Source organism: Pieris napi, chromosome 12 (assembly GCF_905475465.1).
Source record: "Pieris napi chromosome 12, ilPieNapi1.2, whole genome shotgun sequence".
Classification (NCBI taxonomy): domain Eukaryota; kingdom Metazoa; phylum Arthropoda; class Insecta; order Lepidoptera; family Pieridae; genus Pieris; species Pieris napi.
Window position 1 is genome coordinate 9,654,116 of NC_062245.1, and position 13,717 is coordinate 9,667,832.

The window sequence follows — 13,717 nt, forward strand, 5'->3', positions numbered from 1 at the left end:
AAATACTTGCATTGTTTTTGGTTGTTCTATTTGATGGTGTATGTATTGGTATACACACATCAATTAAATTATTTCAAAGATGCAGCGACAGGGTTGTTTCAGGTCGGTCTACTTCGACGATCTGATACTTATAGCAATAGTTACAAAGAATATAAATAATAAAAGCTTTGCCATTAAACAATGTAGATCCGTGTAAAAAAATCTTACAGCGGCCCCTGGCGGTAACGAGCAACACTAAGATTTTTCATGCATTTGTGTAGCATAAAATAAACTTAAGCCATCTGGTCGCCAAACTCCAAAAAAGTACATTGTTTCTTTCCAATTTTCGTCATTGTTTCTTGTAGTATAACTTCGCTCGATAGAACAAAAAAATATGACGAAAATGAACATGATTTTGAAATTTACCCGATATATTTTAGAGCAAGCCAAGTAATCCAATTCAGAAAAAAAACATAAAATTACATTAATTTAATGTTTTACATAAGTAATTGTTACTCCGGGCCGGCGCGCCTCAGTGCGCTCTCCATTGCGCCTCGCAGTCCACCCCAAGATACTGACACAGCAATTCGTGCTGGGATAGGGCCTTAAAGATTACTTATACTATTTTTGTAATTTACTGTGTTTATTGCGGACCGTCTTGCGTGGGATTTTGCGCATGACCTATTAGGAAATCTAAAAATTATTCCTCCGCCTTTAAGGACACTGGTAATATTTCTTAATTTTGTCGGTTAAACAGAGGGTATACTATTGTTTTTATTATATATGATTAATTAAAAATTACCTGTCAATAGCCTGCCAAAACCAGATAATGACAGGGTGTGCGTCATGGTATCCTCCTCTATAGTCAGTGTTATTTCTCCAATCCGCTACATCCAGTTCTGGCGCCCCTGCGATCACCAGTTCCAGTTCCCTGGCATCAAATGCACCGACTAGTCGTGGGTCTACCACCTGGAGAATATCATAATTATTAGATTTATTACACCTGGCTCAATCTATTCGTTTATTTTTGGTTAGCACAATTTGAGAACATTGCATTAAATTGTAGATTTAGTTTTGAATACATTTATACGTATCTGATAGGTCAAGAGTAGTAAGAATTTGCTTGGTTTAAAATTAAATTTTACGTGGAGCTCAGAAGTTTGATTCTTCATGTAGCAAGACGTTTACAGTTTAATTAAGAAGGCAGCTGTACTAATAAATTAATATCAAATTTGTCATTTAACCAAAAAACTTTTTGGGTCTAGGTTTTGTCCGAAAAAAAATCATTTAAAAAAACAATTCGTTTTCTTTTATATTTAAGGAGAAATTCTAACCAATAAGATTATTGGTATTGGAGAATTTCTTCTTTATTCAAAGTATCTACTTTATCAAATTCTTCAATCGAGCTCGACTCCAGATTTAGTCTAACAAAATGTTAAAACATACCTACGATGTAGGTTAATAAAAATCTGTCACTAACCTCGTGGAATCCCCTGACAAGCCACTCGCTCTGTTCCGCCACTCCTCTTTCCACTCTCCATCTAACCAGTTTCTCCAAATATTCCTTTTTGTTTCGTTCTGTGACTGCGACATCTCTTCCGCCAGGTTTTAACTCTCTTTCTAACACTCTTCCGTCCGCAAGTCGCTCTGACACCGCGAAGGTTAGTTCTAGCGATGAGACGCAACGTGCCGACTGTAAAAAAAGAATGTATTAAAAACGTGGGCGAAGTAAGTCCTGTCTCCTTTGAGAACTTTCATGTATTAGCATTAAAGGGTAATTGATATTACGATGTACAAATTTTAAAAGTAATGTTTCAGTTTTGTTTAACGTAACCAAATTGAAGGATTACGTGTCATAATGCATCATTTTAATTTCAAAACAGTGTATCACAATTAATTTGTTTTTGTAGTGTATATTGTATTTAATAACGTTGTATATGTATCATCATAATTGGGTACACTGTTTTTAAACAACCTTGTTTAATGAATACACTACACGAATTTTGCCCTCATATTTAGGCACATATAATGCTAATAATGCTTATGATTGTTTCACATTTTACATAGTAAATAGATGAAATTTTAGAATTGGATATAGATCTTGTTCTACTATATGAAAATTTAAGCAAAGTTCCATGGCATTGTTCACCTAAGAATGTTTCATGATATTAACTGACCTGTAGCCACCGCAATGAAGCAGCAAACTGTGCATCCAAGGCATCCACATCTTCAAGGGCTGGTGGCAGACGTAAAAGCGCCCGATATAAAGCACGCGTGAACCACGCTTCTAGAAGGAAACCATGGACGAGTGCCAAGCCTAAGACGCGACCGGAGAATCTGAACCTGTAGAATATTTTTTTTTTAATATTTCCATAAATGTAGGTAGGTAGGTAGGTATCTTTTAGTTTTTGTAATTGGGTAGGTGAGGACAAAGAATCATAAAACCTACGTATCTTTCTCCTTTTTATATTAAGTTAGTACTACGAAAATCCATACACATTTTTGCAATTTCCTATTATTTTAAAATATTTGCGCCTTATAATTTCTTAACGATCCAATTTACACATAAATTTACCGATTTTGTTGGTAAAACTGCCGTTTTTTTACTATCGTTTATTGAATTTTTTTGAGTCCTTACAAAGCTTTACTCACTTATAGTCTGCGTTCAGCGTAACGTATAAGTAATTTTATATGAAGTCACAAATAATATACAATTACATGAGAATCGGGTGACGGAACAAAAAAAAGCAAACGCGCTATTATTTGGGAAACTAGATATGTGTAACTTGACCGTTTTGGGACGTAAAGGCATACTTTATATTACATAACTTTGTTTACTTGTTTGAATAGGTTAAGATTAATGTGACATTGCTTTATTATAACTAAAAGTTTTTTTCTGGCATTTTTGAGAGACCTGTAGCGTTATCGTCGTAATGCTTTACAGTTTACCTACTCCGAGTATACACTAAATAAATACTCATATTTGCATAAATATATTATATGCAATTAGCTCGTGACAGTGTTGGCCAAGTGGCTTCAGCGTGCGAGTCTCGAACCCCGGCTTTTCACCAATGGACTTTTCTGTCTGAATAAGCATTTAGCACTCACTAAGGAAAACATCGTTAGGAAACGGGCATGCCTTAGAGCCATAAGACGGCGTGTGTCAGACTCAGACTGATCATCAACTCCCTATTACAAAAAACAAATGATCACGCTAATACAGAAATCTGAGCTTCGATCTTAAGGGTTGTAGCGCCACTAAAATAACAGTCGATACGATTTACAGAGAAATGATTTTTGCAATAAAGATTTCCCTGTCAAGTAAACACATGAACCCAAATACACTAGACGGCCCAACAAGTTACGTTGTCTTTTAGGATAACACTTCAATTTAATGATAGCTTCTATGATAACGAAATTGTTTTTCTTTGAGGCAAAGTACAAATAGAAAGCACTTTCGGACTAATTACTTTAAGTGAATGGTGACGTCCCTAATTTACCGTTCGGTAATTATAAATCGGTAGGTATAAGAAGTAACTTAAAACATTGTATATATGAACCTATATAATCGTATAGTTAAGTTATATACTATGACAAATGAATCAGTTCCAGAACCAGTTACATGTCAAAAATATTTTAGTGTCATTGTTAAAAAATAAGCCATTTGAAGCTACAAAGTTGTACAATATTGTCTCGCAAATGTAAATATTATATACTAAATACGACTACAATACTGTTTTCAACTTAGGAACTTCGAAAATTCGTAGGTTCGTCACTAGGCAATTTTAGATATAAATAAAAAATCCTTACAAATAGACCTGCAGTATTGATAACATTGTTAATTTGTTGAGTAACACGGAATTGTAAGATTTTGAATTTAGCAACGACACTAATAGATGTCGCTGTTGTAAGGCCTCATTGTTTATGTTTTAACAAAAGCACAATCAGCGGAAGTGGGTGAATTAATGACAATTATATCCTTACTTAACGGTGCATTGACCGCTTAAATAATGCGTTTAGAATTTAAGTATCCAAACATGTACGTATGTATAGAAAGGCTTTGCTATCTCTGTGTAATGTTTTGGACGCCTTCATGTTTAGTGGTTAAAGCAGATGTTTGGATTTATACACGGAAAAATAATCACTCGTTTAATATTTTTTCCAAGTCATGATACTGTAGTAATAGCAAATTAAATTAATAATAAAACACTATATCGTATATTTTTTGAAATACAAATTAATAGCATTTGTTTTAATAGTATGTAAAATGTTACTCGTTGTAAACTGGATTTTAATAAAAATGTACTTTCTGATTTTTTACTGAGACGTGCAAGAAAATTTATTATTCCTTCCGTATACAAAGAGATCTTGCAATGGATAAATTTGCAATTAATTACTTAATATATTTCATTATTGACCATAATTGTAACAATTGTTCTTTGCAATTGCATCCATTGTTAGTGTTAAGTAATGCTAATAAATTTTACATAATTGTTTACACAAACAAAACATTGACTAGAAATCAATAGATGTTTTTCATATTGTTTTTTTATATATATTTTTTTACGCCGCTTGGCATTTTAAGTTTGTTTCCATTGTTGTTTTTGTACTAGGCATACTATTCGAGATTTTTTTATATTATTTTTGTCAAATACTACAGTGTATTAATGATATATCTTTAATATAGGCTACATTAGTTGGTTTTACCTACCCAAAAATTTAGAAACATTTAAGCTTAAGTCCATAAAGACTACATATCTTAATATATATAAAATAACGCGTCACGTTGTTTGTCCGCTATGGACTCCTAAACTACTTAACTGATTTCAATCAAATTTGCACACCGTGTGCAGTTTGATCTACCTTAAAAGATAGGATAGCTTACATATATAGATAATTCTACTGTACTGACCGATTTGAAAGATTTTGTATGCGGGATGGGCAACGTCTATCGGATCCGCTAGTAACATATGTACCTAATAAATATTAAAAACTTACCATTCATGATGATTGTCGACGAACGCCGACATCGGTGACACGTGAACTGTATATGTATCGTTGGCGGAATATTCAAATAACCCGTAGTAGGGGTTAAACAGCTCTCTTGATAGTAAAAAAAAGAACTCCCGACTTGGTCCACCATAGTCCAGACCTTCTTCGCCATCCCAAGTAACGCATAGTTTCCCCTTTTGCAGTTCCTTTTTGCTACACGACATAATTCGCCTGAACGCATCTTCCAGTAAATGTTCACGGCGTATGTGTAATCTGGAATTTGCAGGGTTAATAGTTAGTAACTTATTTATAATTGTTTTGATAATTTATTTCATAAACAAGTAGGTGATCAGTCTTCTGGTGTGTCGTGGATTTGGATTTAAGATCCTTGGGATGTAATCCTTCATCGTACGAGCGAGTGTTCGATGCAGAAAGTCCATTGTACAGCCGGAGATCGAACCTACTACGAGACCGACAGAAATGATAGATGCTGAAGCCACTATATATCCCATTATACATTTTTATGATAAGCCTCCATTTATATTTATCTATCGAAATCCTCGCCTACTGAATATCAGTGTTGCTAGTGACAGGAGCTTAAAGCTGAGTTGGGCCCATTTTTGGCTAAGCAATATTGTTATGTAAGTAAGTAGTTTATGTAAGTATTAATCAAATATTTTTTATTTATTATATAATATTTAATGTATATTATTTCGTATAAAAATAGGTATAACTGTAAAAAAAAAAACGATAAGCGGAATGTAAATACAGCGTTATTATTAAAGAAATACTACATTTATTTTTTCCTATTGCATTAAAAATTATAGTTTAATAATATGAAAACATCACGATTGATTTGGATGAGAAATCTACTTTTTAAATACTATTTTAAACATAAATATAATCGATAAATAACTCACTTTAGCTTCCCTGGGCCCTGTCCATAACCCTTGCTTTCTAATTTCCGATAGAAGGCGCGTAATTTGGCCTCAAAGTCTCTTCTTTGAGGCGCTGGGGCCCTGGTACTCCTTGCGGCGGCTGGCGACGCAACAGGAGATGGGACCACACTGGAACTACATCCTGACGCCGGCACGTAGCTCATGATCTCCTGCTCGAATAGGCTGGAAAGAGATATAAAACTTCTTAGTTAATTTGTAAATTGAAAACCAAATTCTTAGTTTTTCGATGTAGGTCAAAAATAAAATTGGCGCCTTGTCCAATACCGTCTTCACCATAAGGGTACACGCGGCCCGTGCCCAGGGCCCCCATTCTTAGGGGGCCCCGAAGCACCGACAATTTCGACATAATATATCATACTGTATTTGATCACCTAAATGGTCATACTTAGTAAAAATTTTTTTATTATAATTAGCTTTTTTTTTTACTTTCCAAAAGGGCCCCAAATTCTTTTGTGCCCAATGGCCCCAGCCTAGTTTAAGACGGCCCTGGCCTTGTCTTGTATTCGGTAGTAATCTTGTTTTTACTAAATCTTATGATCAGAAAATATTCGGAGGTGCTTAAAATTATTCATGATTATATTTACAGCGAATTGAAACCTACCTATTTATGGCACTCATATAAAAATTTGCATAAGTAAGAGTTAGGCCATCTACCCAATATAAAGCATTATAATTACTTGTATGTAGCCGTAACCTTAACCAAGATGATCACTGTCTGTGAAAGTGTATGTTAACAGAGCGTAGAGCATTAAGACAATCGTCGGTCTATATACGTATATGCGTCTCCGGTAGAATTTTGCAGAATTAGATTCGATTGTAATATTACTATAATACTTATGAGATACATTTTTTTATATAACTGAAAAGAACTATTGCCATATCTTCAAAGAGCATAGAATAAGATAACTACATACTTCTTGCTCATTATAACAAAAACTCTTTTGTTATCGTGTCACCCTAGTAGATGAAAACTACAATCAGGTAAGGCGTTAAACTATAGTTATAAGCGCAATTATTTAGTAAACTAAGGGTCGATTCGACCAAACAAGAGTAAATCTTAATCTTAGAATAAATCGTCAGTTAATCGAGAGTAAATCAATTTTACGTTTTACCAACTACAAATTCTAAGAATAGTGGGCTTATTCGGGAATTGCTACTATACCGCCGTTTCGCACGGAATAACAGCTATTCCTAGAATAATTTAATGGCGTCAGTCAGTCCAATCAGCTGATTTCTGTCATTTCACAAATATGTATTCTGTGTTTTAATTTCAAGTCAACGCAACGCACTAAATTAATAGTCTAGCATTGTATAATGAAACGTTTAAACAATTTATTATTTATTTATTTGTTTTTAGATTTTTTATTTTCTATAATATTAGAATGAAATTCAACTGGGCTCAACAGAAGTTCCTTTTTAGACGAAAGCCTCAAACAAACAAGAAATAAAAACTTTTTGTTGTCGTTTGACACCTGTTAAAAGCTACTTTTTCACACTATAATACGGCAAAATCGAGTTGACATGATGTATGCTCTTACACTGTCCCGTTGTAGAACAACATTTATTTGCCGAGTTTTATTTTCGTTCACCATTCTCTTGCTATTCGCGTATTGTTATTCCTAGCACAATTATACTATCGATTACGTGGACAAACGACTATGGATTTACTCGAGATTAAAATCATGGAATAAATTATTCTTGGTATAGTTACTCGTGTATAAATTGAAGTTTGGTCGAATCGACCCTAAGAGGTTAAAAGAAGTTTTAGGAGATTAGACCCATTGTTATTGTATTCACACGAAGGACTAATATTAAATTATACATACGTTTTTATTTATACAAAAGTACTCTTGCCAAATAGGTTAGAAATGAATACTGCTGATAAGTTCTGAACTAAACTGTACATCCTTGTTGCGCGAGTATTAATATAATAAAAGGTAGAGATTGTTTCAACTAGCGGCTGTCCTAAGGCAAGAATCCCTTCCAATGAGCGAATCATACATAGCCAAAATCCGAAACAAAGTTTTAAATGTGTAACATTTACTTTACGAGTAACTAACAATGGCTATATTTTTTGTAATAACACTGTTCTGCTATGCTGGCTCCATTATATTTTTAATAATATCATAAAATAATTATAATTGAATTTTTCCTTATATATATTTTTTAATTTTAAATAAACATTTTGATTAAAGACAAGATAATGTGCGCAAATATTTATTGAGAAGAAAACTGAGATTCACACAAGGGAAAGTTGCTAAGGCTAGGTTTTTCAGTAGAAATACTTATTATTTAATGCAGAAAAATTTTTTACCTACAACTTAAAACGTGCGGATTCACGCAATAATACATTTTTAATTAAAAAACGGAAATCCGGACCAGAATGACCATAGTTGCGAAACAATACCAAGGTATTTTTACCAAGCTGTATAAAAACGAACAAAAATAATCGTTCAATATAAAAATTAGTACCCAAATGTTAACTATGTATGTAGACAAAACCAAAACGTTATTTATAATGTATTTGTTATTGAGGTACCTAATAAATATAGGAAACTAATGTTCGATGTCATGGATAATATAAATGTATCCGTTCTTAGGAAACCTCTTACGAAGGATTGAGAAATCAAAGGGCTATTGCCAATGCATTATGGAAAACGTTTCTGCATAAATTAATTAGTAGTTACAAATTAAAGACATCATTTTGTTTTTTTATCTACCCAAGTTCAAAATTATCTATATTGATTATCTATATTAATTATCTAATACTAATTACCTTAATACTAAAATATTAAAAGGCTACTAGGTGGAAGGTATACCTTAACAAAATATAAGGAAGCTAACTAGAAAGAAAACTCAAACAATACTTTGGAAATACATACTAGCATTCCATACGAAATCTAGATATATTTAGTTGCCAACATCATTGCCCAGTCGATAAAGTAAGGTAATATCGATTTGACGCAGGTTTAATGAACTAAAAAATATGTAGGTCATAAGACACGAAGAGATAGAAGTATTATCAAAAATTACGCATAAAACAAAGTTTTAAGCTGCACATATTCATGACACGAATTTACACACTGCTAATTTTAACAGTAAGTAATACAAAAATTCTTTCAGACCTGATTTTGATTTAAGCAGTAGTAGACCAAACATTTCGGCGCATGCATAAACCAATAACACCGATTCTTCGAATATAATTTGACCCTTATATAGGCCAGCCTTGAAATAAATATAGCGACTACAATGAAGGATTATGGAGCTATTATCATGACAATATAGGGGCAGTTAACTGTTTTGGGTATGATAATGGCTGTATCGATATTAGAATAACAATGGAGCAATTGACTTGAAAATTCGTATTGCGAATATAATATCCTATAAAGATGATTGAATTTCTTAGACTTGTCAATACTTAGTAACCTGTATGAAAATCGTGTCAATTGTACAGACACGGTAAAGCGTGCAAATTTTCTCACAGCATCCTTTGTAACATCAAATGAAATCAGGCAGTAAAAGTCAACGTCACTAAAAACTAATACGTGCGTTTCAAAAAAACAATAAAATATAAATTCGTTAAAATCACTCATAATAATACATTCACCGTAGTCATTACAAAAGCATCCGACACATCCCAGTCATATATCATTGAGGGCCCAATTTCCAAAAAACTAATGACCATAGGAGGCATTCCCTCAAGGCGCACGCGCTATGAGCCTCGGGCTGCGCGCACGCATCTTAAAACACAGTGACGTATGAAAAATACACTTTCGATCCTGTTTCATTATTCTTTAGGTACACATTCGTTTGGTCTTCTTCGGCAACAGGTGTTCATTTACAAGGGTCTTCGACCATCTTGTCGACTGACGCTTCAAGATTTTGTCCGCCTCTGTCTGTCATGTATACTTTTTATTTTGAGAATTTAATTCAATCCTTTTTACATTCAATATATCGTATACGTTACGTTTGTTTATATATAAAACCTACCTACACCAAAGTAAAATAGCCTTTTTAGCTATTTTATTACTTGGAGCATGATTACACAATTTAATTATAAAGAACATGAAAATGTCAAATGATTTGCATTGAACACGACAATCGCAGAAGATAATTGCCAACGTATTTGCCAAATGTTATTTTAAATATACCCGGAAATATAATGTACTTGAAGACACCTGTGTAATTATTATGTAAAATGTAACGGACGAAAACCCTTTTCATTTGTAACAACCGTTTACTAGCAGCTGCTGGCGACTTCGTTTATAAAAGATTGAGATAAATATCTATAACAATAGTACAATTACATAAAATCACATTATACGTAATAAGCTCTTTACTAAATGCAACTAAACAAGGTCTAGAGCAAATAACTTTACAGTTGTGTAAGACTTTAAAAATGCAATATTTACAGAATATTTAAATTTTAGCTTAATCTGACTGTAACATTTAACAGTAACATGTCAATAGCAAATTAGGAACAGATTATGATTTTTTAAACATCAGACAATATACTATACTTAATTCAAATAACAACATAACAATGCGCCTAAAATATCTATTTTTTAGTTCAAAACTAATTAGGAAATCTATTACTACAATTTTGGTATAAAATATTTTTCGAATAAAATCCGTGTCAAGTAAATACGTTTGTTCTCTATTATCTATGATATAATCGTATATTTTTCACTATAATCACAGGGATCTGAGTTGATTTCTTCCCGCGATTAAATAAGATAATAATCACTAATAATACTAATAAATGTCTGGCCCTTGGCGTTGTAGCGATATTATAATATCAACCTTATTATACAATTTTCGAAAGTATAGTTATGAAGTTATTAATAAGTAAGTAAATATGTGAGGAACATGTATACTAACTTTTTTAGTATAGTAGTTTATTCTAAGAGTACATAGTCTTCACATATAATTATTTAACAAATGTAACAAAATATTGTAAACCTATTTTAAAAGAGTACCTAAGTGTGGAGTTTCTTGCCCATTCTTCTCCACACGAAACTACCTTTTGGAAGGGGCAACTAGAATCTTCTTTGTATTTTTTTTTGACGTTCAAAAGTGCCATTTTAGATGGTCTAATTGAAATAAATGATTTGACTTTATTAAACGTGAATCCTAATATCCAATGTCGTTGTATGGTATTGATTTTGAAAATCGTAAGAATAGACAAAGAAACAATTTGTTTGTCTTTCCAGGGAAGACCTTCACCAGGAGCCTATTCCACAGTACGCTAGTTCGTAAAAGAAAATGCCGTTAAGGAGATGCTCAAAGTGATCAACCATGATTAGCCAATACAGTACACCAAGAGTCAACACAAAAAACAATTGACTATCACGTTATTGTTCAGTCAGTTATAAATTTGCCTCACGTATGTTTTGCAAACACGTTAACAATTCTGAATCCTTTAAACGTGTTTATATCTCGATCCAATATCACGCAAGTTGGTTCTAACAAAGCTACAAAAAACTAAATTTAAGAAGTGGAATGTATTACACTAAATTATGTAACAGGTGGCATTGCTCCGACCTCAGCCAAAATCGAAGCGAATACGTGCTTAATTTCGTTACAAATTACTTCCTCTGCCGTCGCTAACATGAAAACAAAAGAACGCATTGTACGACTGTGCTACTCAATGTGGACCTTGACGCCTGAAATATTATTTAATATGTAAGCTAAGCGCTTCTCATAACGTTAATTACGTAATTAGTTTTGGTACAGTTTATGCTCTGTTACGAAGTTAGTAAACACAGTTGTTTTGTTATGGTAACTAGTTTATAATAGCGAGTAGCGCAATAATATATACTTAATATTTGTTTCATTAGACGCAGAATTAATATAAATTTACGTTTAAGGATTTTAAAGACATACGCTTTGACTCATTGGATCTTTCGTAATAAAAGCGTCGTTGCTATCTACGGAAGCTGTCCATAGTTCTATATTGACCATGCAGACGAAGTTGCTTATATACTCTAATTCACGATTATAATTTTTGATTTGTAATAGAACGATTAATTCTCTTCCAAGGTGCCATCCTTGGTTAACCGGAATGCATAGACAATCTTTCATACATAATGTGATCAATATTAGGTGTATATTGTAGAATTTTTTTAAATTACTGAATACAAATATTAAGCAGACCAAGGTTTTTACTATTTGCATGAGAATACCACTTGTAAATGATAGTTTAAATGAAAATTATCATGCCTTCTAAGACACTATTATAAATTTACAATGCAGCTACTTTTGAAATTATCCTCATTTATTTAATTTCAATCTTTTAAAGTTTTAAACAATGTACTTTAATTTATTATACTAAAGTACATAGAGTAGAAAGGACCTAATAATTAAAATAAATACGAAATGACTCATACAAATCTACAAATTATAAATTCACCCTTTATATTTTGCACCTTTTTGTGAAAAAAGGTTGCCTTTAATTAAGCACCTATAGGGGGTCAGGGTTGAGTGGACATCCCTCTACCATTGTGTTGTATCCTGTCATGTACATAAATGCAATTGAGTCATACAATGTTTTAATTTACATATCACCACAGTTACTCGAGTAGTTTTCACATTTCTAAAGGTTTGCTTTCAATCAAAGCGGCTACCACAATGTTTCAAGTCTTTTCTTATAAAAGAGAGCAAACAAGCGGGCGAATTATATTGATGATTTTCGCCCGCTCTATAATGAAGCACCCAAACCGCATTTCTGGATCAATTAAAAAAAAGAATTGTTAAGTTACCTAATCCGCATCGTTCAGCAAACAATTACTAGTAAAATCTAAAATTGGAAGTGCAATATTTTTATTGCAATTTTTGTAAAATTTATGTTCACCATAACTGTCATGTATTTATAATAGATAGCTTGTAATATACACTGTACATAATTAGTTATATATGATGTGGTCAACATACATATAAAATAAGAAGAAAGCTCTTCCGAACTTCAATCAACTATTTTCTTTTTATCTTAATTTTAGATCACTTCCGTTGCATAAGACAGCTAGCACATTCAATACGTAAAGAATTAATATTTTAGTTCTCATTTGAGCTTTCCGCAAAAAATTAAAAACACATCAGTGATTTATCCAAGAAAGCGTAACATAACTTTCGTATGTTTTATGAGTGCGAATAAAATTGTACGCATTTTTCACCTTGTATCGTTGGTTTACGTCATTACGTGTTAACATTAATCCAAATAAGTAATTCATTAATACTAATAATTATATGGAAAATCAATGCTTTCAAATCCAGTGTAAATCTATGGACATTCCCACGTTCACGTTGTAATCTTCCCTTGAGCATCTAATACGTCAAAGTATTTATATTGATTACTAGCGTAAGAAATAATTTATAGTTTTCTTTAATTATTTTTATAAAATTTACGTCGCCTATTTTTTTACATACGCTGAAGATTTATCCTAAGTAATACTAGACGATCATATAGATAAAATACCGAGCCTGTAATGGAGAGTTAAAGGGTTTTTAAATAAGTATCCGTTGTTTCTATAAAATAATATATAGAAGGGAAGTAATTGACCAATTCCGGCAATTATATTCACTTTGCATTTGCATTGTAATGATAATTTGTAAAAACCTTGGCTCTGACATTGTTTACGCTAACGTGATTGAACGGTTTCTTGTATTCGACAAAGATATATATTAGTTATGAATAGTATTGATTGAATATTCAGAACGTACTTACAAAGTACTATTGCTAGAAAGCACACGACCTTGTCTGATAGAACAGCGAAGCTCGCTTCGAAGCG

General features: G+C 32.6%; 1 protein-coding gene across 4 annotated transcripts in view; it reads right to left on the reverse strand.

The window, feature by feature from the left end:
* The window catches only part of LOC125054366 (E3 ubiquitin-protein ligase HECW2), a 77,369-nt gene that overhangs the window by 1,879 nt on the left and 61,773 nt on the right, over positions 1–13,717 (reverse strand). For all 4 annotated transcript variants that reach the window (XM_047656212.1, XM_047656211.1, XM_047656213.1 and 1 more), the window contains 5 exons: positions 5,892–6,092; positions 4,978–5,244; positions 2,157–2,322; positions 1,460–1,672; positions 782–948 (listed from right to left, as the gene is read on the reverse strand). In XM_047656212.1, the coding sequence (XP_047512168.1) occupies positions 782–948; positions 1,460–1,672; positions 2,157–2,322; positions 4,978–5,244; positions 5,892–6,092 (1,014 nt within the window). The remainder of the gene's footprint in view (positions 1–781; positions 949–1,459; positions 1,673–2,156; positions 2,323–4,977; positions 5,245–5,891; positions 6,093–13,717) is intronic.